The sequence below is a fragment of the Mustelus asterias genome, chromosome 9 (genome assembly GCF_964213995.1).
Source record: "Mustelus asterias chromosome 9, sMusAst1.hap1.1, whole genome shotgun sequence".
NCBI classification, from domain to species: Eukaryota; Metazoa; Chordata; class Chondrichthyes; order Carcharhiniformes; family Triakidae; genus Mustelus; species Mustelus asterias.
This window is the reverse complement of record NC_135809.1, coordinates 111,261,045-111,285,854: the sequence shown is the minus strand read 5'-3', so window position 1 is coordinate 111,285,854 and position 24,810 is coordinate 111,261,045. Positions and strand designations below refer to the sequence as shown.

Genomic DNA, 24,810 nt, shown 5'->3' with positions numbered 1-24,810 from the left:
GGAGAAATTTCTTCTCTCAAAGGGTTGTGAACCTGGGGAATTTACTACCCCAGAGTGTGGCGGATGCCAGGACACTGAGTAAATTTGAGGAGCTAGACAGATTAGTAACGTGTTGAAGCGTTATATACAGAACAGGCAGTAAAGTGGAGTTGAGACAAAGACAAAGTCAGACAAGCAAGCTCGAGGGGCTGAATTGCCTAATCCTGCTCCTGGTTCTTATGTTCTAAGAACGTGAAGGGAAACATTTTTTAGGGTGATGATGACAAGAGCAAGGGCTGTGAGAATGATTGGATAGCCCTTGCAAAGAGGCAGCACAGTCTCAGTGGGCCGAATGGCATCCTTCTGTTCTGGTTCATTCTATGATTAAATTTATTAGTGACCGCTATATTTATACCCGCTTGTTCTTCACCAACAAATGGATAAATCTTCACAAATGTACCCAATTTAATTCCTCAATCTTTAAGACCTCTCTTCAGGTCTACCCTTTTTCCAGAATTAAGAGCCCCAGGCTGTCCAAGTGTTCCTCACAGGTGCTGTTAAATTTATCCACCAATCAGGCAACAGTGTTAAGACCAATGCCTTTTACTGAGCTCGCAGGATCACACAATCCAAGACTAAAATAATAAATCTGAGCTAATAGGCCAAGAATTGTGGACTTGAAGATCAGGTTGGTGTGTTGGGGCTGGGCACCCCATAGTCAGGGCACCAAAGTTAGGTTGGTGAGTGACAAAGCCTAGAATATTTCACCATGGGGAGCAACCACGATTGTGCCTCTGGTTCCTTTCATTGTTAGTTATTCGAATTCCACAGCTGCCTATTGCAGCTTGCCCATTCTATTCTGAAGCTCCCAGTTCTCCCTGCAGTTGATTCCCGAGCTCTGTGTAACCCCTCACAATAAACAGGATGCATTTATTTTCAAATCATCTTTATTTCACCCAGAAAACGTACATGTTAAATAAAACAGAGAATTGGCAGCATGTTGGCAACATGAGCCCTCCCTCCAAAAAACTCAGAGTGAGACCCACAGGATTGCTGCTCAAAGTAGGATTATTTCACATTTGTGAACACAGAGTGAGGACAATACAAGTCTGGCCCAGTTTTGACAGGATTGAGGGTCATTTTACTATGGGTTTTCACTGAAGAATTTAGCCCTCCTTCAACTGGTGAATTCTGATGCGTGGACCATTAAGAAGTGTCAAAGGAAGAAACCTTGTTGGCAGGTGAAGTGGCTCTTAACCTGATGTCTCAACTTTAACTATTCTTGTTCTGCTTGCAATCTAGCACCAGTTTCAACCTTATCAAAGTTGAGCAGTGTTTTTGGACATTTCACTGTTGCATTCAAATATTAAAATACCCAGGCTAAAAACAATATTTTTCCCCATTCCCCACTACAATATTCGAATTAAATGATGCCTTGGACAGCTGTCTTAATCGCAACATGGGACTGAACAGCCCGTATATAATGACATTGCAGTCATTTGGACTATTTAATCCTGCGAGACACTTAAAACTAATTATCTTAGCGAGGGAGTAATACTGACATAGAGACCGTCTTCATTCACACAGTCCTGAGCACTGCAGAGGGAAACGGGCAATCGTAGGTCCACTGTGAAAGCAGTCAATGGGATCAGTCAAATATTCATTAAGCATCGCTTTCTCCCCGTCCCAAACAGCATCACTGAAGGTTTGCAATCTCGGTGATATGAGGTAATCAGTGGAGCTTCAATAATGTCTGAAGTGGGATGGGACTGCGGAGTGAAAGGATTCCCCAAGAGTGAGAAAAGAAACCAATAACAGACTATGGTTTCTAAAAAGGTGGTGAGAATGGAAAGGGGTTTTAAAACAAGTGCAGCCACTCTACCCAAAGCAGAGGGGAGAATTGGGATAAACTCCCCTTTATCCAAACACCCAATTCATGTCACAAATTGAGAACCTTCCACCAAACTGCTGCTCTCGTCCTCTAAGGTACCTGTTGGGTGACTGGCGTTCTACACACATACACACACACTTACGTCACGGATTTACATTAGCGATTTCCATTTTAAAAAGAAAAACATCCCAGTAACACTCAAAAGGTAAGTGGCTATTCCCCTCCTGCAACCAATGGACAATTCCCTCAAAAAAACTCCACTTCCTAAAACACGACAAGTTTCTCAAGTGAAGGATATGTGCATCCTCTCACATTTGTGAAGTAACGCAACATTGCGACACATGAAGATTATATTTATACCCAAAAGTTTCATCATGTATAAAACGATATTCATCCACATTGCCACCATTTAGAGACAGAAAGCCATGTTGCCAGCACTGAAATAAACAGACCATTATTTTCAAAAAAAGAAATTGGATCAGCTCAAAGTACAAAGTATAAAACAATATTCTTAAGATCCTGCAACTTTATAGTTAATGATTTATGTACATTTTTTAATGGCAGGAACACATTTCCCAGCAATGCTGAAATGGGACACAGAATCACAGGGTAACTAGTGTAAGAATAATTTAGTGTGATTTTAAATTTTATGGCTCTATACAACTGGAGACCCGTGTGGAGCAGGTGGCAGCTGACAAGAGTCATACAGGCTCCCTTCACACTGTTCTATTATACAGGATTGGTCATTCTTCAGACTTCTCTCCCCGCTGTCACCTTCCTTTACTAGTCGATAATTCGCTCTCTCCCTCTCTCTCTCACTCTTCCTGCACCAGTGTGTTGAGTGAATCTTCAAATTGTTCCTGTGAACTAAACACGCAGTTACAAGTCAGCGAAGTTCAAAGCAAACATTGGCCACGACAACAGATTTAAAGAATTTTTAATTGGAAAAAGGTCAGAATATCGTACAAGCCACATTGCGGATTCTGCTCTTGAAATAGTTTGCAATCTGTCAGTCAGCAGGGACAGGGTAGAACTATATTTCTATAGCACTTTTCACCACCTCAGGACATCCAAAAGCACTTTACAGCCAATTAAGAGGGAGGAAAATAACGTTATGGGAAATGAGACTCAGTAAATCAAGAATGCTCCAACTGTTACAAAGATAATGGAAAGACAAAACTAAAGGCTCTGTACCTGAATGTGCGTAACATTCATAAACTAAACAAATTGATGGTGCTTATTCAAGTAATTTAGAGTACTTTGAAGGACAGGTAAAGGGGAATTTGTAGACGTATTGTACCTGGACTTTTAGAAAGCATTTGATGAGGTGCCGCATCAAAGGTTTTTTGCGGAAAATAAAAGCTTATGGTGAAGAGGGTAACATATTAGCATGGATAGAAGATTGGCTGGCTGGCAGAAACGGAGTATGCACAAGTGGGTCTTTGTCCGATTGGCAAGATGTGACAAGCGGAGTACTGGACAGGCCTGTGCTGCGGCCTCAACCTTTTACAATTTATATCAATGATTATATGAGGGGAGTGAAGGTATGATAGCTAAATTTGCAGATGAGACAAAGATGAGTAAGGAAGTATGTTGTCACATGGCTGGAAGGAAGTTGCAGATATAGATACATTGAGTGAGTGGGCAAAAATCTGGCAGATGAATGTGGGAAAATGTGAAATTGTTCACTTTGACAGGAAGAATACAAAAGCAGAGTATTATTTAAATGGAGAACGACTGTAGAATTCCAGGTCCAGAGGGATCTAGGTGTTCTCGTGCATGAATCACAAAATTTTAGTATGCAGGTGCAGCAAGCAATTTAAGAAGGCAAATTAATGCTATCCTTTCAAGAGGAATTGAACATAAAAGGATGTTGTGCTTCAGTTATACAGGGCATGGGAGAGGTCACATCCTGAATATTGTTTATAGCATTGGTCTCCTTATTAAAGAAAGCATGTAAATACATTCAAGGTGGCATGAGCCTTTCCACTGGAGTTTAAAAGAGAGGTGACTTGATTGAAGTGTACAAGATCCTGAATATTCTTGACAAGTGAATTTGGAAAAGATGTTTCCTGTTGTGGGCGAGTCCAGAATTAGGGGACACAGATTTAAAATTAAAGGACAGATGAGGAGGAATTTTGTCTCTCAGATGGTTGTGAGACTTTGAAACTCTGCCTCAAAGTGAGGCCATTGAATATTTTTAAGGCAGAGATAGATTGATTCCCTTGGGTTGGGAGGGAGAAAGAGAGATGGAAATATGAAACTCAAAACACAAACAGATCTCCATCATCTTATAGAATGGTGGAGCAGGTGCAAGGGGCTGAGAGGCCTAGTCCTATTTCATATGTTCGCATGCACTCACTTTCGACTTGTAGTCACTGCAGCAAGGAGAGAATGAATCAGCCAATCTGCACACAGCAAGGTCCCACAAACAGTATTGCCTGACAGTGCAGCACCCCCTCTGTACTGCCCCTCTGACAGTGCAGCGCTCCCTTAAATCTAGAATATATAGCTATTCTCTGTAATTATGACTATCAAACCACTATCAATTATTGTTTAAAAAAACCATCTAGTTCACTAATGTCCTTTAGGGAAGGAAATCTGCCATCTTTACCCAGTCTGGCCTACATGTGACTCCAGACCCACAGCAATATGGATGACTCTGAACTGCCCTGAGTTCAAGAGCAATTGGAATGGGCCACAAATGCTGGCCTTGCCATCCCATGAAAATTAAAAGACAAAATCAGGAAGTGACCTCTCTCAATGAAGTGTGCTGGGTGAGGTTATAAATCAAACTCAGCTCCACCTCAATCAATGATACAGGCAAGTGGTTCCCAACCGGTGTGCCACGAGAGTGGCGCAATTATGCTGCAGCCATGGCTCAGAGCCCCGACTTATCAGATAGCAGTAATGAGCAGTGGGCCTTCCTGAATAGATGCAATGCAGAGCAGCCAAGACCCTGTCGCTTCCATAATTTTTTGTCTTGGGAAATATAAAAAGGCAATAACGTTGATAATGTTAAAGGTACAATTGTCAAGATGAAGTTCAGTGTGAGCTGAATGTTAACAGGACTGCTCGTGAATCAGCGTGGCTCTCTCAAGATTTGAGAGATGGGACATACCTCAATGTCTTGAATTGAGTGAGACATAAGCTGACCATTCCATCTGTGATTTACTTTTCTGCACTTTATAACCAATGATAGGACAGCACGATGGCACAGTGGTTAGCACTGCTGCCTCACTGCGCAAGGGGCCCGGGTTCAATTCTGACCTTGGGTGTCTGTGTGGAGCTTGCACGTTCTCCCAGTGTCTGCGTCTGTTTCCTCCCAAAAGATGTGCAGGTTAAGTGGATTGGCTGTGCTAAATTGTCCCAAGATGTGTAGGTTAGGTGGTTTGGCCATGGGAAATGTGTGGGGTTAGGGGGAATAGGGCCTGGGTAAGATACTCTGTCAGACAGTTGGTGCTGACTCAATGGGCCAAATGGCCTCTTCGGCACTGTAGGGATTCTATATTTAAGAATCGGTATATTAAGCTTAGCAATAACCAATTCTAAAATTCCCTGTTGATAAATCTGACTTCAGATAAGCTGCGTTGTTTCATATTTTCTGGAAAATTTCAGAAAAACATCACAGTTGCTGAACTTGATAACTGGTACAGGTTTAATGGCAACTAAACCAGATTACGCATAATAATCGCAACGTAGAGTTTTGATGAGATCCATTAGCCCCAAAGAAATTCAAAACATGCACAATCTTCTGGCAAAGAAGTCAGTGCTAATAGTGACACAATAGGACCTCTAAAAATGCATTATGCCAAGAACAGAAAGCTGTCACAAACCTTTACTGATGCTTTGCAGTCTGTGGCTAAAACAAAGTACAGCGTAGTCACCCATTTAAGGGCGAATGCGTCACCACTGCCTCAATTTAATTTCTCACATTCCCTACAGCCACTGCAAAACATGGGGAATGTGCTCCCACTTTCAAACTCAAATCACAGACCTCCCTATCTCGGACACTCCCTATAGTATCCCTGCTGGGTCAGCAGATATTCCCAGGTGTGCGTGGTGATTTTTATGGCAAAATCAGGAATATGCCAAAGGTTTTCTCTCTTCTCTACCCCCTTAGGGGGAAGGCGATGGGCTAATAGTATTATCGCCAGACTATTAATCCAGAAACTCAGCTAATGTTCTGGGGACTCGGGTTTGAATCCCACCATGCGTGATGGTGGAATTTGAGTTAACTGAAAAATATCTGGAATTAAGAATCTACTGATGCCCATGAAACTATTGTCGATTGTCAGAAAAAACCCATCTGGTTCACAGATGCACTTTAGGGAGGGAAATCTGCCATCCTTCCCTGGTGCGGCCTCCATGTGACTCCAGCCCCACAGCAATGGGGTTGATTCTCAGGTACCCTTGGGCAACAAATGCTGGCCAGCCAGCGACACCCATGTCCCACAAATGAATAAAATATTGTCCACCTGTTTAGAACATAGAACAGTACAGCACAGAACAGGCCCTTCGGCCCACGATGTTGTGCCGAGCTTTATCTGAAACCAAGATCAAGCTATCCCACTCCCCATCATCCTGGTGTGCTCCATGTGCCTATCCAATAACCGCTTAAATGTTCCTAAAGTGTCTGATTCCACTATCACAGCAGGCAGTCCATTCCACACCCCAACCACTCTGAGTAAAGAACCTACCTCTGATATCCTTCCTGTATCTCCCACCATGAACCCTATAGTTATGCCCCCTTGTAATAGCTCCATCCACCCGAGGAAATAGTCTTTGAACGTTCACTCTATCTATCCCCTTCATCATTTTATAAACCTCTATTAAGTCTCCCCTCAGCCTCCTCCGCTCCAGAGAGAACAGCCCTAGCTCCCTCAACCTTTCCTCATAAGACCTACCCTCCAAACCAGGCAGCATCCTGGTAAATCTCCTCTGCACTCTTTCCAGCGTTTCCACATCCTTCTTATAGTGAGGTGACCAGAACTGCACACAATATTCCAAATGTGCTCTCACCAAGGTCCTGTACAGTTGCAGCATAACCCCACGGCTCTTAAACTCCAACCCCCTGTTAATAAAAGCTAACACACTATAGGCCTTCTTCACAGCTCTATCCACTTGAGTGGCAACCTTTAGAGATCTGTGGATATGAACCCCAAGATCTCCCTGTTCCTCCACAGTCTTCAGAACCCTACCTTTGACCCTGTAATCCACATTTAAATTAGTCCTACCAAAATGAATCACCTCACACTTATCAGGGTTAAACTCCATTTGCCATTTTTCAGCCCAGCTTTGCATCCTATCTATGTCTCTTTGAAGCCTACAACAGCCCTCCACCTCATCCACTACTCCACCAATCTTGGTGTCATCAGCAAATTTACTGATCCATCCTTCAGCCCCCTCCTCGAAGTCATTAATAAAAATCACAAAGAGCAGAGGACCAAGCACTGATCCCTGTGGCACTCCGCTAGCAACCTGCCTCCAATCCGGAAATTTTCCATCCACCACCACCCTCTGTCTTCGATCAGACAGCCAGTTGCCTATCCAATCGGCCAACTTTCCCTCTATCCCACACCTCCTCACTTTCATCATAAGCCGACCATGGGGGACCTTATCAAAAATTGTTTCTGCATGTTTAGATCCTCACTCAGTTCACATCACCCCATCAACCAACCACCCCCCCCCCCCCGCAATTTACATTGGACTTATGTTGAACTCGTCTTTGTGATATTCTTGTGAATTCTTCATAGGTGCATGTAATTTATATCCACCAACCATTGTTTCAGGTATTTGCACAAAAGCTTTCCCTTGGTTAAAGTCACATACAAAACAACTTTTATTGTAAAACTCTTTTATAATGAGGCATGTTTGGCAGATATAACTACAGGGCCACTGGCATCCAGGTTTGTAAATGCTGATTGTAAGGATATCGTGCAGCTTGTCTGAACACTAGTTCCGACTAGACTAGTCAAGAGTGAACGAGAGAAAATAAAAGCATGGTGAGCGGCCTTGGAGGCATTTACATCTACTTTTAGATTTAAACAGGCCACTATTTGTAACTAATAAATTAAATTGCAATCTTGTAATGTTCCAGGTGAAAGGCAGAGTGTTCCTCCAAATTCTAATGTCAGATTATAGTTAGTTTGCGGTGAGCAGGTTTGCTGGAAATCACTTGCTGTTTGCTTCCAGTCAGCCCAGCATAGATTGAGGCAGTTTTTAAAAAAAAAACAAATTTCACTGAACAGTTTAGGTCAATTTTCAGATCTACCAATCATTTTCCTCGTTCTTATTTTTGAATGCAACACATGTTGTCAAATAATTTGCAAGTCATGGCTTGTAATATTTTCTTTCTCACCAACTGCGGCCTTGCTGGACTCAATTAGTCTCAATTTAAGGCTGGCATTTTCAAAACTATATACAAATAAATATAATTTGAGATTTGTTGCTGGTTGTGAAACCTCCTTTCCAAATTGCCTGAAACATCAAACATCCATTGTGGAACCCACCAAAAATGTAGCAGGCACCGATGTTCCATCTCTATGGAGATTGGACACAGTGACTGTGTCCCTTCTACACAATTGTCGATTTTTAAAAAATTATTTTGTGGGACATGGGCATTGCTGGCTGGCCAACATTTATTGCCCATCCTTAGTTACCCTTGTTCAGAAGGCAGTTGAGAGTCAACTTTGCTGTGGCTCTGGAGTCACATGTAGGCCAGACCAGGTAAGGATGGCAGAATTCCTTCCCTAAAGGACATTAGTGAACCAGATGGGTTTTTCTGACAATGGTTTCATGGTCATCAGTAGATTCTTAATTCCAGATAATTTTATTTAATTCAAATTCCACCATCTGCCGTGGCAGGATTCAAACACGGGTCCCCAGAACATTAACGGAGTTTCTGGATTAATAGCCTAGCGATAATACCACTAGGCCGTTGCCTAGATTCACTACTACATTGTGGGGCGTTGATGAGCATTCGATTCAGCTGAACAAACACAGGTTTATGGTGGAATTGTTTGTCTCATTGAAGTGTGCCGTGTTACTGAAAAGGTTGGGACCCACTGATACAGGCCATAGGATTACCAAAGTGAAGTTTTCGATAAGAGTAGATCAGAAGCATCTGATACTGGCAGAAGGGTCAGTAATGAGGGGACACAGATTTAAAATCATTGACAAAAGAACCAGAGGGGGACAGGAGGAGAATTTAAAAAAATACACATGGACTGTTGTGACTCGCTGTTTGAAAGGGCAGCTGATGCATGTCAATACAAGAAGGACCTGCATTTATATAGCACCTCTTGAGCACTGGACAAGTCAAAACACTTAACAACAGTGACTACGCTTCAAATTATAGGGAACACAGCAGCCAATTTGCACAGCAGGCTCCCACAAACAGCAATGTGATCATGACCAGGTAGTGTGTTTTTCTGAGATGTTGATTGGCCAAGATATCATCATCTTTTGAAAATGGTGTCATGGGAGCTTTTACATCCAGCTGAATTTAATGTATCATCTGAAAGTCAGCACTTCCAACCCTGCAACACTCCCTCAGTACTGCACTGGAAGGCCATTACCAGAGCTTTCTTGAAGCCATATACAACATTTAATTCAACTATTATCTTCAGAAAGAAAATTAGATAAAAAAACTTGAAATGGAAAATGTTCACAGGGTTGTGTGGAAAGAGCACGGTGTGGGCTAATTGAACTATACTGACAGAGCCAGGACAGAGCCAGGACAGAGCCAGGACGAATGGCTCTGATGCGCAGGATTCTCAGATTCTTTATCAGCTAACTACAACTACAACATTCACTCTGCTCTGATGCTCCATCATGTGGCGACTGTTTGTATGTTCATTGATTACAGGTGACAAGAACTCTATTTATCAAGCCCTTCCAAGCCTAGAGTGCTCCAAACCACTTGGAAGTAATGCAGTGGCTGAAGTCTATTTCGAGTTATAAAAGAAGAAAGGTACAGCACAGGAACAGCCCTTCGGCCCTCCAAGCCTGTGCTGATCATAAGGACATAATAAGAACTAGGAGCAGGAGTAGGCCATCTGGCCCCTCGAGCCTGCTCCGCTATTCAATAAGATCATGGCTGATCGTTTCGTGGACTCAGCTCCACTTAGCCGCCCACTCACCATAACCCTCAATTCCTTCACTGTTTAAAAATTTATCTATCATTGCCTTAAAAATATTCAACGAGGTAGCCTCGACTGCTCCACTGGGCAGGGAATTCCACAGGTCATAACCCTTTGGGTGAAGTTCCTCCTCAACTCAGTCCTAAATCTGCTTCCCCTTATTTTGAGGCCATGCCCCCTAGTTCTAGTTTCATGATGCCCTAACTAAAAAAAAACCTTCTGCCCTTACTCTGTCCGTATCTCTCTATTTCCTCCCTATTCACGTATCCATCTAGGTGCCCCTTAAATATTGTTAAAGTGCCTCTGGCAGCACATTCCAGGCACCCACCAGTCTGAAAAACTTCCCCACACATCTCCCTTAAACTTTCCCCCTCTCACATAAGAACATAAGAAATAGGAGCAGGAGTAGGCCATCTGGCCCTTCGAGCCTGCCCCGCCATTCAACAAGATCATGGCTGATCTGAAGCGAATCAGTTCCACTTACCCGCCTGCTCCCCATAACCCCTAATTCCCTTATCGATCAGAAAACTATCTACCCGTGATTTAAACATATTCAACGAGGAAGCCTTCACCACTTCAATGGGCAGAGAATTCCAGAGATTCACTACCCTCTGAGAGAAGAAGTTCCCCCTCAACTCTGTTCTGAACCGGCCCCCCCTTATTTTGAGGCTGTGCCCTCTAGTTCTGGTTTCCCTTCTAAGTGGAAAGAATCTCTCCACCTCTACCCTATCCAGCCCCTTCATTATCTTATATGTCTCTATAAGATCACCCCTCATCCTTCTAAACTCCAACGAGTACAGACCCAATCTGTTTAATCTCTCCTCATAAGCCACACCCCTCATCTCCGGTATCAACCTGGTGAACCTTCTCTGCACTCCCTCCAAGGCCAATATATCCTTTCGCAAATAAGGGGACCAAAACTGCACACAGTACTCCAGTTGCGGCCTCACCAGTGCCTTGTACAGTTACAGCAAGATCTCCCTGCTTTTATATTCTATCCCCCTCGCGATAAAGGCCAACATTCCATTCGCCTTCTTGATCACCTGCAGACTGAGTTTTTGCGATTCGTGCACAAGGACCCCCAGGTCCCTCTGCACAGTCGCCTCACCTTGAACCTGTGCCTCCTTGTAATTGACACTTCCACCCTGGGAAAAAACCTTTGACTATCCACTCTGTATGCCTCTCAATTTTATAGACCTCTATCAGGTCTCCCCTCAGCCTCCGTCTTTCCAGCAAAAACAATTCTAGTTCATTTAACCTCTCCTCATAACCAGCACCCTCGAGACCAGGCAACATCCTGGTGAACCCTCTTTGCACTCTCTCCAAAGCTACCACGTCCTTCTGGTAGCGTGGTGACCAGAACTGCACGCAATACTCCAAACGTAATCTAACCAAGGTTTTATATAACTGCAACATGATTTCCCAACTCTTGTACGCAATGCCCCAGCCAATGAAGGCAAGCATGCTATATGCTTTCTTAATTACCTTGGCCACCTGTGTTGCCTCTTAGGGAACTGTGGATCTGCATGCCCAGATCCCTCTGTATGTTAATGTTATGTGGCAACTAATTTAAACTCCCACACATGACAATGGGCAGCAAGACTCCACACTGGCTCCAGTGCCTCTCAATCTTTTTCACTCCTTCAGTGCTGCCCCACACCCAAAAACGCAGCGCATGCTCAGTGCTGTCACCCACCACCCCCAACACCACCCTCCTCCACCTCCTGACACTGCAGCACTCCCTCATACTTCCCCCATCCCCAATTGTGCAGCACTCCCTCAATATTGTCCCCACTAACAATAGTACTCAAGTACTCTTTCAGCGGTACAGTGCTTCCAACAGTGCAACACTCCCTCAGTGCTCTCCACCGCCCACCCGTTCTCCCCCCCCCCCCACCCCCAACAACGGCACAGCACTCCCTCAGTCCCTCCCCTGATAGCACAGTGCTCCCTCAGTGCCTCTTCCATCCCTGACGATAGTGCTCCCTCAGTGCCTCCCCTATCCCCATGGCACAGCACTCCCTCAGTGCTACTCCCATCCCTGACGCTGCAGTGCTCCCTCAGTGCTACTCCCACACTCAAAGGCACAACACTCCCTCAGTGCCTCCCCTACCCCTGACAGGGCTGCACTGTCAGTCCAGATTTTGTGCTCAAGTCTTTAGAGTGGGACTTTAACAAATGACCTATGACACAAAGCCAAGACTGTGACCCACTGTGACATATCTGTTTGAGGATAAACAGAATTCTCGCACAGTAAACGTGGTGCAAATGCATCCATGGCATGATTCGTGAGGTCACCTAGGGTCTGAAATTGTGGCAATGATTTGTAGCAATCAACCCCATCACCAGGAACTTGTTTTTACATAGTGTCTTTAACTTGGTCAAAACATTCCAAACACTGACCAAGCTCAGAGCAACAGCAGGAGATATTAGAACAGGAGGAGTTTAGGAAATGAATTTCAGAGCTCAGGGCCCAGGCAGCTGAAGGCACGACCACCAGAGGAGTGATTAAAATCCGGGTTAAGAGGCTGAAATTATTGGAGTGCAGATAGCTCAGAGGATTGTGGGGCTGGAGGAGATTACAGAGGGGTAAGGCTATGGAGAAATTTGAAAACTATGGGGAGAATTGTAAAATTGGCTCCTGTTTGGCAAAGCTCAATGTAGATCAGTGAGCACAGGGGCGATGGGACTCTCAGGGTTACAACAGTGGCAGCTGAGATTTGGATGAACGTGGGAGGTTAGCTAGAAGTGTATTGGAATAGTCAAGTCTAGAATTGGCAAAGGCATGGGTGAGGGCTTCATCAGCAGACGATGATGGGTGGCAGTGATTAGCATTGCTGCCTCTTGTATATATCAGTGATAAGGAAGGACTGTAGAAAAGAGATAATCAGCCATGGATATCCAAGGACATAAAGGAGGGTATCAAATTGAAAGAAAATGCATACAAAGTGGCAAAGATTAGTGGGAAACTGGAGGATTGGGAAATCTTTAAAGGTCAACAGAAAGCCACGAAAAAAGCTACAAAAAGTAAGATGGATTATGAGAGTAAACTAGCTCAGAATATAACAGATAGCAAAGATTTCTACAAATATATAAAATGAAAAAGTGTGGCTAAAGTAAACATTGGTCCTTTAGAGGATGAAAAGGGGGATGTAATAACTGGAAAATGAGAAAATGCATTGAACAGGTATTTTGTGTCGGTCTTCACAGTGGAAGACACAAATAACATGCCAAAAATTGATGACCGGAAGGCTATGGCAGTTGAGAACCTAGAAACTATTATCATGAAAGAGGTAGTGTCGGGCAAGCTAATGCGGCTAAAGGTAGACAAGTCTCCTGGCCCTGATGTACTAAAAGAGATGGCAGGGGAAATAGCAAATGCACTAGTGATTATTTACCAAAATTCGCTGGACTCTGGGGTGGTTCCCGCAGATTGGAAAACAGCAAATGTGACGCCACTGTTTAAAAAAGGTAGACAAAAGGCGGGTAACTATAGGCCGGTTAGCTTAACTTCTGTAGTAGGGGAAATACTCGAATCTATCAAGGAAGAAATAGCAAGACATCTGGATATAAATTGTCCCATTGGGTAAGACGCAACATGGGTTCATGAAGGGCAGGTCATGTTTGACTAATTTGGTGGAATTCTTTGAGAACATTACATGCGCAGTGGACAATGGGGAGCCTGTGGATGTGGTGTATCTGGATTCCCAGAAGACATTTGACAAGGTGCCGCAGTAAAGACTGCTGCATAAGATAAAGGTGCACGGTGTTACGGGTATTGTATTAGCATGGATAAAGGGTTGGTTAACAAACAGAAAGCAAAGAGTGGGGGTAAATGGGTGTTTTTCTGGTTGGCGATCAGTGGCTAGTGGTGTGCCTCAATTGGTGTGCCAATTGCAGTCAGTGTTGGGACCACAATTGTTTACGATTTACATAGATGATTTAGAATTGGGGACCAAGTGTAGTGTGGCAAAATTCACAGATGACACTAAGATGAGTGGTAGAGCAAAGTGTGCAGAGGACGCTGAAAGTCTGCAAAAGGATATAGATAGTCTAAGTGAGTGGGCGAGGGTCTGGCAGATGGAGTACAATGTTGGTAAATGTGAGGTCATCCATTTTGGTAGGAACAACAGCAAAATGGACTATTATTTAAATGGTAAAAAATTGCAGCATGCTGGGTGTCCTTGTGCAGGAATCACAAGGAGTTAGTTTGCAGGTGCAGCAGGTAATTAAGGCGGCTAATGGAATTTTGTCTTTCATTGCTAGAGGGATGGAGTTTAAAAACAGTGAGGTTATGTTGCAGCTGTATAAGGCGCTCGTGAGGCCACATCTGGAGTAGTGTGTAGAGTTTTGTTCTCCTTCCCCGAGAAAGGATATACTGGCACTGGAGGGGGTGCAGAGGAGATTCACTAGGTTGATGCTGGAATTGAAAGGGTTGGCTTATGAGGAGAGACTGAGGCTATACTCGTTGGAATTCAGAAGAATGAGGGGAAATCTTATAGAAACATATAAGATTATGAAGGGAATAGATAAGATAGAAGCAGGGAAGTGGTTTCCACTGGCAGGTGAAACTAGAACTAGGGGGCATGGCCTCAAAATAGGGGGGAGCAGATTTAGGACTGAGTTGAGGAGGAACTTCTTCACACTTCCCTGCCCAGTGAAGCAGTTGAGGCTACCTCATTGAATGTTTTTAAGGCAAGGATAGATAAATTTTTGAACAGTAAAGGAATTAAGGGCCAAGTGGAGCTGAGTCCACGAAAAGATCAGCCATGATTTTATTGAATGGCGGAGCAGGCTTGAGGGACCAGATGGCCTACTCCTGCTCCTAGTTCTTATGTTCTTATGTTCAACGCCAGGGACCCGGGTTCATTTCCAGCCTTGGGTGACTGTGTGTGTGGAGTTCGTACATTCTCCCGTCTGCATGGGTTTCCTCACACAGTGTAGGTTAGGTGGATTAGCCATGCTAAATTGCCCTGTGTCCCCCAAGATGTGTAGATTAGGGGGATTGCGTGGGGTTGTGGGGATTGGGCAAGAGGTGGGCCTTGATAATAAATGCTCTGTGTTGGAGAGTCAGTGCAGACTCAATGGGCCGAATGGCCTCCCTCTGTACTGTAGGAATCCTGTGGTGAGCCAAGGCAGGGGTGGAGTTGGGAAATGATAGAGGTGGAACTGGGCGGTGTGCACGTGTGGTTGGAAGCTCACGTCAGGGTCAGATGTGACACCGTGATTGCAAACAAGTGCGTTCAGTCTCAGACAGCTGCCAATGGGAGGGATGGAGGCAGTGGCTTGGGAACGGAGGGCGAGGGAACCAAAAACAACTGCTTCTGATTTATTGGAGGCATTTTCTTCTTATAAAATTTGGATGGCAGACAAGCAGCCGGAGAAATCGGAAGCTGTGGAAATAATAACGGCGATGAGATGGAGTTTGGATGTTGTCAGTGTATGTATGGAACCGGACTCATTTTCAGATGATACCACTGAGGGGCAGTGTGTGAATGGGAAATAGGAGAAGAGTAAAGAGCACAAGCCTTGAATCTCCAAAATTGCTGGATATTGTAGAGAAGTCCACACAGTGCAAGTGAAATAGGAAGCACAGTACCTGTGTGATAAACATGGGACAGAGCTAAGGAAAGGAATTGGAAAGACACGGAGGATATCACCCTCGGAGACTGGCAGCAAATCCTGAAGTGTTCCAGAGACCTGGGGTGAATCAGACTTACCAGAGGTCACAATATCACACATTTACAGTTGTTACAGTCTTGTCCACTGTCATCCGGTGGATTAGATTTCCTCACTTTATGTTGACTGATCTCTCGGACTAAGGTGTAAAAAGCATCCTCCACTCCCTGAAACACAAATCCCGCTGGTTAGTAAAAACGTATGCACATGCTAACTGGAGGTTTTACAAAGATACAGCACAGAAAGAGGCCAGTTGGAAGTTACTGTTGAATCTGCTTCCACCACCCTGTCAGGCAGCCCCTTCCCAACCATAACAACTCTGATTATGTTTAAATTAAAGCCATCTCCCCTCTTGCTCTTTTATCAGTTGACTCGCATCCTTGGGTTACTGATCCTAGATCCTGTGGAAACAGTTTCTTATTTAATTTATCCAAACCCCACATCACTTTGAACTCTTCTGTTACCTGTGCAGGTAGCGTTCTGTACTCCACTATCCCAGCCTCATCACCGGCTGGACTGAGTAACCTCACAAAAGACTCACATCTTAGGATCAAAAGATGGGTCGAGAAGAGGGAGACACTTCACAGTAAAATTGGACTCAAAACGTTAACTCTGTTCTTCTTGCAATAGATGCTGAATTTTTCCAGCATTTTCTGCCTTCACATCCTATCCTTCCCGAAACACAAACTCGACTATTCCTCCATCACAGCATCTGGACATTTCTTAGATCAAACAGAAATACACCAAATTGATTTATTTCTTTCATTCATGGACAGTGAGCATGTGACAAGGCCAGCATTAATTCCTCATCTCCAATTCCTCCCGAGATGGTGGAATCGCTACACTCCATATGCTCTAGGTACACCCACAGTGCTGTTAGGGAGGGAGTTCCAGGATTTTGACCAGGCGACAGTGAAGCAATGGCAATATACTTCCAAGTCAGCATTGTGTGTGGCTTGGAGAGGAACTTGCAAGTGCTGGTGTTCCCACGTATCTGCTACCGTTGTCCTTTTAGGTGGTAACAGTTGTAGATTTGGAAGATGCTGTCTAAGGAGCCTTGGTGAGTTGCTGCATTGCATCATATAGATGATACACACTGTTACCATTGTGCATAAGGACACTGAGGACACTGGGTTGCAAGGGAGTAGAATAGACAGTATTACAGTTGATAAGGAGGATGTGCAGGATATTCTGGAGGGTCTGAAAATAGATAAAGCCCCTGGTCCGGATGGGATTTATCCAAGGATTCTCTGGGAGGCAAGAGAAGTGATTGCAGAGCCTCTGGCTCTGATCTTCAGGTCGTCGTTGGCCTCTGGTATAGTACCAGAAGATTGGAGGTTAGCGAATGTTGTCCCATTGTTTAAGAAGGGGAACAGAGACTTCCCCGGGAATTATAGACCGGTGAGTCTCACTTCTGTTGTCGGCAAGATGTTGGAAAAAATTATAAGGGATAGGATTTATAGTTATTTGGAGAGTAATGAATTGATAGGTGATAGTCAGCATGGTTTTGTGGCAGGTAGGTCGTGCCTTACTAACCTTATTGAGTTTTTTGAGAAAGTGACCAAGGAGGTGGATGGGGGCAAGGCAGTGGACGTGGTATATATGGATTTTAGTAAGGCGTTTGATAAGGTTCACCATGGTAGGCTTCTGCAGAAAATGCAGATGTATGGGATTGGGGGTGATCTAGGAAATTGGATCAGGAATTGGCTAGCGGATAGGAAACAGAGGGTGGTGGTTGATAGTAAATATTCATCATGGAGTGCGGTTACAAGTGGTGTACCTCAGGGATCTGTTTTGGGGCCACTGCTGTTTGTAATATTTATTAATGATCTGGATGAGGGTATAGTTGGGTGGATTAGCAAATTTGCTGATGACACCAAAGTCGGTGGTGTGGTAGACAGTGAGGAAGGGTGTCGTAGTTTGCAGGAAGACTTAGACAGGTTGCAAAGTTGGGCCGAGAGGTGGCGGATGGAGTTTAATGCGGAGAAGTGTGAGGTAATTCACTTTGGTAGGAATAACAGATGTGTTGAGTATAGGGCTAACGGGAGGACTTTGAATAGTGTGGAGGAGCAGAGGGATCTAGGTGTATGTGTGCATAGATCCCTGAAAGTTGGGAATCAAGTAGATAAGGTTGTTAAGAAGGCATATGGTGTCTTGGCGTTTATTGGTAGGGGGATTGAATTTAGGAGTCGTAGCGTTATGTTGCAACTGTACACAACTCTGGTGCGGCCGCACTTGGAGTACTGTGTGCAGTTCTGGTCCCCACATTACAGGAAGGATGTGGAGGCTTTGGAGAGGGTGCAGAGGAGGTTTACCAGGATGTTGCCTGGTATGGAGGGGAGATCCTATGAGGAGAGGCTGAGGGATTTGGGATTGTTTTCGCTGGAAAGGCGGCGGCTAAGAGGGGATCTTATTGAAACATATAAGATGATTAGAGGTTTAGATAGGGTGGATAGTGATAGCCTTTTTCCTCTGATGGAGAAATCCAGCACGAGGGGGCATGGCTTTAAATTGAGGGGGGGTAGTTATAGAACCGATGTCAGGGGTAGGTTCTTTACCCAGAGGGTGGTGAGGGATTGGAATGCCCTGCCAGCATCAGTAGTAAATGCGCCTAGTTTGGGGGCGTTTAAGAGATCCGTAGATAGGTTCATGGACGAAAAGAAATTGGTTTAGGTTGGAGGGTCACAGTTTTTTTTTTTTTAAAACTGGTCGGTGCAACATCGTGGGCCGAAGGGCCTGTTCTGCGCTGTAATGTTCTATGTTCTATGTTCTAAGTGGAGGAAGGAGTGAATATTTTAAGGTGATGGATGGGATGCCAATCAGTTGTCCTGCATGGTGTAAACTTTGAGAGTTGTTGGAGCTATACAACTCGGTGAAGAAATTTCTCCTCATCTCAGTGCTAAAGGATTGGTCCTTTACCATGAGATTGTGCGCCCGTGTTTTAGATTCCCCTGACCAATGAAAACAATCTCAGCTTCCACCCCATCAAATCCCTTCAAAAATGTAGGTTTCAGTGAGATCATCTCTCATTCTTCTATACGTCAGAGAATACAAACCCAAATTACTCAGCTTATCCTAGGACAACCCCCCTCAATCCTGGGACCAATTTAGGGAACCTTCAGTTTATTGCCTCCAGTGCAAATGTTTCCGGTTTTAAATGTGGGGGGCCAGAACAGCACACAAGCTGTTCCTTCAAAAGAGCCAACCCAGACATGATGGGCCGAATGACCTCCTCCTATGCTGTTTGATTTTATTTGAGAGAAGCCTGCAAGACAGAAACAGCAACTGGGCCTATTTGCAGTTATAGCACTTGGCCAGGGGTGCAGCAAGGGGAACAGTTTCTGGGAAACTCCCTGCTGCAGACATTCCCGCGCAGAGGCTTTTCTTAAAGAAAAATGTTAATTTTACTGTAGATACTACAGCATCTGTTACAGATGCTTTCCTCTGTTGTCTCCTTTCAGGAGGGTTCAGTGCTGTTCCAAGGATGACCTCCCCTGTTTTTTTTTATATATATCAGGACAGTGGCTGCAATATTGCAAAGCACTTGGGACATTCCATGGTCATTAAACACACACCTTTAAGGAAAGTTATACCCGTTCTGTTATTGCTCCCCCTGCTCTTTTCTCCCTTCTCATATTTGAGTCTTCCCTGGGGCATGGCTTAGCTTCTTAAAAAAGGGAGGTCCGCCTGGAGTTCATTCCAACATGCATCGGAAACTCTATTTCCTTGAAGCAACTTGCTGTCCATTTCCAGCTTTTACTCAACATTTCACTGTAGAAAGCTTTCACCTGTAACTGTGCCTGATGCTTTCTGAACTCTAGGTAACCAGCGCAGAATTTCCTACAATTCATCCGCCACTCCCACATTTAAAAAAAATCAGAATTGCAGATGGTGAAGTCTGAATTCCCTAAAAATCTGGAATTAAAATGTCCAATGACCATGAAATCATTGCCGATTGTCTTAAAAATCAGTAACGGTGACCACGTTATCACAAGCTCAGCTGGTTCCCTAATACCCTTTAGGGTAAGAAATCTGCTGTCCTCTCTGGCCTGGCCTAAATGTGACTCCTGCATAGATAAGAGTAGACAAAAATAAACTTTTCCCTTTGGTGCACAGATCAATTACTAGGGAATATAGAGTTAAGGTAAAGGGGCAGGAGGTTTAGAGAGGATGTGAGGAAAAGCTTTTGCATGCAGAGGGTGGGAGTCTGGAAGTCACTGCCTGAAAGGATAGTGGAGGCAGAGACCCTCGTAACATTCAAGAAGTATTTAGATGTGCACTTGTAATGCCAAGGCACACAAGGCTATGGACCAAGTGCTGGAAAATAGGATTAAAATAGTTAGGTGGTTGTTTTTGACTGGTACAGACATGATGGGATGAAGGGCCTTTTCTGTGCTGTAGACCTCTGACTCCAGGCCCACAAGTGCCCTTCGAAATGGCAGTTCAAGGGCAATTTGGGATGGTGCTGGCCCAGCCAGCAATGCCCACATCCCATGAATGAATGTAAACCACTATATGCTTCCCTCCAACTCCACTACTCTGCATTCTGTCCCTCAAACCAATTTTGTATATCCATTAATTTTGCTCAAGTCTACTTTATCATATACCCTTTGTACTTCCTCAATCTCGAAAAGGGGATCGAAACATAGTTTTTGGTTAGCCTCTATCAGGCAGATCTGGGAATGATCATCCAGAGTGGCAGAACTTGTATCATATATAATGCAATGAAATAACCCAAGGCACTTCACAGGTGTGTTGTCAAACACAACTTGACTCTGAGCCATACAAAAAGATCAAAAGCTTGCCCTCAAAAGGGAGGTTTGAAGGAGCACTGTGAAAGAAGAGAGAAGCAGAGGTTCAGGGAGAAAACTTCAGTGCTTGGGGACCCAGGCAGCTGCAGGCATTGTGTGGAACAAATGAACCGCAGGGTTGGTGGAGATTAGAGATAGGAAGAGGCAGGGCCATGGGGGATTGGAAAAGAAGGATGAGAAGTTTAAAATCAAGGTGCTGATGGAACAAAAACCAATGTAGGTCAGCAAGCACAGGCAGGGGTGCCAGGAGTAGGAGTGGGTCATAGGTTCAAGGTGGGGGGGGGGTTTAAACACGGATATCAGAAGGACGTATTTTACACAGAGGGTGGTGGGGGCCTGGAATGCGCTGCCAGGCAAGGTGGTGGAGGCGGACACACTGGGAACGTTTAAGACTTATCTAGATAGCCACATGAACGGAGTGGGAATGGAGGGATACAAAAGAATGGTCTAGTTTGGACCAGGGAGCGGCGCGGGCTTGGAGGGCCGAAGGGCTTGTTCCTGTGCTGTATTGTTCTTTGAGTACAAGTTCGGACACGGGCAGCAGCGAGTTTTGGGGGAGCTCAATTGTACAACCCATGCGCTAAAAAGGGAGAAGTGGAACTTAGTAATAACACCTCCTCCACAATGAGCACTAAATGAAGCAATGGATGCTCAATTAGATCGATCATAGACAGTCTCCTACCTGTCTGGTTTTGGCAGAGGTTTCAATGTAAGGAATGCCGTAACTCCGAGCCAGGTCTTGGGCTTGCCGAGTCTCCACAGTTCGGGCTGGCAGATCACACTTGTTTCCCACCAAAACCATTGGGACGTCATCCGAATCCTTCACCCTTTTTATCTGCTCTCTGCAAAGACACAGGAAACCTCTGATAGGGAGCAGCACTCTTCAAAAAACTGACTTTGATTAAAAGTTGCCATGGCACTTAACGCCACTAAGGATGCGTCGATATGGAATGATTGAATCTTACAGAACAGAAGATGGCCATTTTGCCCATTGTACTTGTGCCAACTCTTTCAAAGAGTGAGCCAACCAATCAATCACATTCCTTTGGTCATTGCCCAATACTCTGCAAATATTGTCCCTGTTGAAAGTTATTATTGAAACTGCTTTCACCGACATTTCCGGAAGTGCATTCCAGATCACAGCAACTCGCTGCTTTTTTTAAGAAAACAATCTGATCATCTCCTTTGTGGCTCTTTTGCCAAATATCTTAAAATCAGTGTCCTCCACTTCCCAGCCTTCTTGCCGTTAAAAAAAAGAAAATGTTAAGAGTCTCCTGGTTTGGAGTTTTTGGTTGGTGAGCATGTTCCCTTTTCTCTTGATGCATTGTCTACACCAAGCATCACATGATAGGGTATCATAGCAGGTATGATCTGTGACAAGGAGGAACAGTGTGCATCACAAAATGAATGTCAGAGAAAGGAAAAATGGTAAAAAAAATACAGAATTAAAGGCTCTTTATCTGAATGCACACAGAATTCGTAACAAAATGGACAGATAATAGCTCAAATAGAAATAATGAGTATATGATATGATAGCAATTGCAGACATATGTTGCCAAGTGACCATGGCTGGGACCTGAATCTTGAGGAAATTTGATACCACGGAAGGACAGGAAGAAAGGAAAAAGATGGTGGGGTGGGGTCTGTTAACCAAAGATGAGGTCAGTACAATAATGAGAAATGATCTTGGTTAGGACCACCATGTATGGATGGAGGCAGAAATAGCAAGTGAAAGAAGTCACTGGTAGGAGAGGTTTAAAGGTTTCCTGGCAGTAGTTACACTTTAGGACAGAGCATAAGTCAGGAAATAATGGGGGCTTGTCAGAAAGGCATGGCAATAATTGTGGGGGGGTTTTAAAAAAGGTCGCCAGAGTGCATTTGGAACCGTTTCTTAGAACAATTGATCTGTAACCAACCAGGGAATAGTGTTAGATCTGGTCATATGTATTGAGACAAGATTAATTAGTGATGACATAGTAAAGGATCCTCTAGGCAAGACTGAACACAACATGATAAGATTTCGCATTCAGTTTGAGGGTGAGAAATTTGGGTCTGAAACTAGCGTTTTCAATTTAAATAAAAGCTATTGTGAGGGTATGAGAACAAGCGTTGACTATAGTGGACTGTGAAAATGGGTTAAGTGGTAAAGGTGGTAGAGAAGCAGTCAAATATATTTGAAATATTTCATAACTCTCAAAGATATATTCTATTGAGAAAGAAAGAAAGACTCCTGAGAAAGATGTAACACCTGTGGCTAAATAAGGAAGTAAAGGATGGTATCAGACTGAAAGAAAAGATGTACAATACTTATTGGCAGGCCAGAATGGAAATTTCAGAAACTAGAAACGGTGACAAAAAGAGGGAGAAATTAGACAAGAGAAAACGAGAGAAACAGAATAGCTGACAGTAAAAGCTTCTGCAAATATGTAAAAAGAGAAGTAACAGTAGTGTTACTCCCTTAGAGGATGTGACTGGGGAATTAATGTGAAAACGAGAAAATAGAAGAGACTTGCTATCCGTCTTCTCAGTAGAAGACCCAGAAAGCATCCTAAGAATAGTGGAAAAGCAGGAGGTTGCAAAAGGAACAACCAGGTCATTAGGAAAAGTAACGGGACTAAAGGCTGACAAGTTCTCCAGACCTGGTGGCATCTTAGGGTTTGAAAGGGAGTGGCTGCAGGAATAATGGATGTATTGTTTGCAATTTTCCAAAATGCCCTAGATTTTGGGAAGGTCCCAGTGCATTGGAAAATTTGCAAATGCGCTACCATTATTCAAGAAAGGAGACAGACAGAAAGACAGTCTCCTGCTAACAGGAAAGTGGCACCATGATTAGATCAGCCATTTCTTATGATACATTCTATCATGTTTAAACAAGCACAGAATGCAGGACTTAAAAATGGGATCCCAATATTCCACCTTCGAATACCCACTTCACCTAAAGGCCACTCAGTCTTTACTCTGTTAACAGCTTAAGAACTATTTAAATAATTTGATCCAAAGGACATTGCAGAAGTCTTCTTTTTGCTTAATTGTATTCAAATTGATGAGGGAGTGCAGTTGGCTGGTTTAAAGATAGCGAATTGACATTTGTTTACTTGTTCTAATCTTGAGGGTATAGTGGAACAAAAAGCCAACAGGTCTATGCAGATGAGCTAGTCTCCTCTATTTTAATAATCCCATCAGCAGAAACAGAGCCACCATTTTGTGTTCAACGTCCTATTGCCCATCTCTATGTATTTGCCTCCTTGTGGAGGTTATGGAAAGGACTAAACATACAGCAACACCAACCTGTACTGATGAATGTCTTCAAATGATTTGGTGTTGTTGATTGCAAAGACACACAGGAAACCTTCCCCTGTCCTCATGTATTGGTCTCTCATGGCACTGTACTCCTCTTGACCTGCTGTGTCCAGAATGTCCAACAAACATGTCTCCCCGTCAATAACTACCTGCTTTCTATAGGAATCCTGCAATTGGAAAAAAAGAGAAAAATATAAACAAGTCAGATTTGGTGATCTGGGTATCCATCTTGCACTGATTGGTAGCCACTTTAATAAGAGAATATTTCAATTATAACTAATAAATGTTGGTTAATTTACATTCTTGTATTTAAAATATAACAGACACAAAAGGAAAAAGGGAAACAGTTTACTGTCAGGGAAAAATAATTCTGTCACTAGCAGTTTGAGTTTTATGTATAAATATAGCTTTGAGCATAGGTTGCCCTGGTAACCAGCAGGATAGTTCCTGCACGTGTTATTCTGTACTTGCTTCACATAAGCTTTCTTTGGAACAAGAGTGGCATTATTTTAGGGATTTGTTTTGTGAAATACAACTTGCAATAAAATTGATAAACAGAATTGTGAAAGAGCTGGCAAGATATGAACATACAAACTAGGAACAGGAGGTGTAGGCCATTTGGCCCCTCGAACCTGGTCTGTCATTCAATAAGATCATGGCTAATCTAATTGTGGCCTCAGCTTCACATTTCACCTATCCCCGATAATCTTGGGGATCTAAACCTCCAAAATCAGAAGTGGTCCAAAACTGCGAAACTGCGTTTGATGTACGATGGAGATTCAGATTAATATTGTCCAAAGCTGAAAGATAGATTTTTAATCAGCAAGGGAACCAAGGGTTATGGGGATAAGAGGGGAAAATGGAGTTGAGGATTATCATACCAGATCAGTCATGATCTCATTGAATGGCAGAGCAGACTCAATGGGCCAAATGATCTACTCCTGCTCCGCCTTATGGTCAATCAGAAAGAAGCGATCACCAGAAGATCACTTGAAGCTTTCAGATT

At 43.8% G+C, this 24,810-nt stretch overlaps 1 protein-coding gene across 1 annotated transcript in view; it reads right to left on the bottom strand.

Annotated features, from left to right (window-relative positions):
- Positions 1 to 908: 908 nt before the first annotated feature.
- LOC144498933 (GTPase HRas) overlaps positions 909 to 24,810 on the bottom strand; it is a 64,165-nt gene continuing 40,263 nt past the window's right edge. The window contains exons 3-6 of the mRNA XM_078220862.1: positions 23,793 to 23,971; positions 21,187 to 21,346; positions 15,735 to 15,860; positions 909 to 2,737 (exon numbers count right to left, since the gene is read on the bottom strand). Of these exons, the coding sequence (XP_078076988.1) occupies positions 15,741 to 15,860; positions 21,187 to 21,346; positions 23,793 to 23,971 (459 nt within the window). The 3' untranslated portion in view covers positions 909 to 2,737; positions 15,735 to 15,740. The remainder of the gene's footprint in view (positions 2,738 to 15,734; positions 15,861 to 21,186; positions 21,347 to 23,792; positions 23,972 to 24,810) is intronic.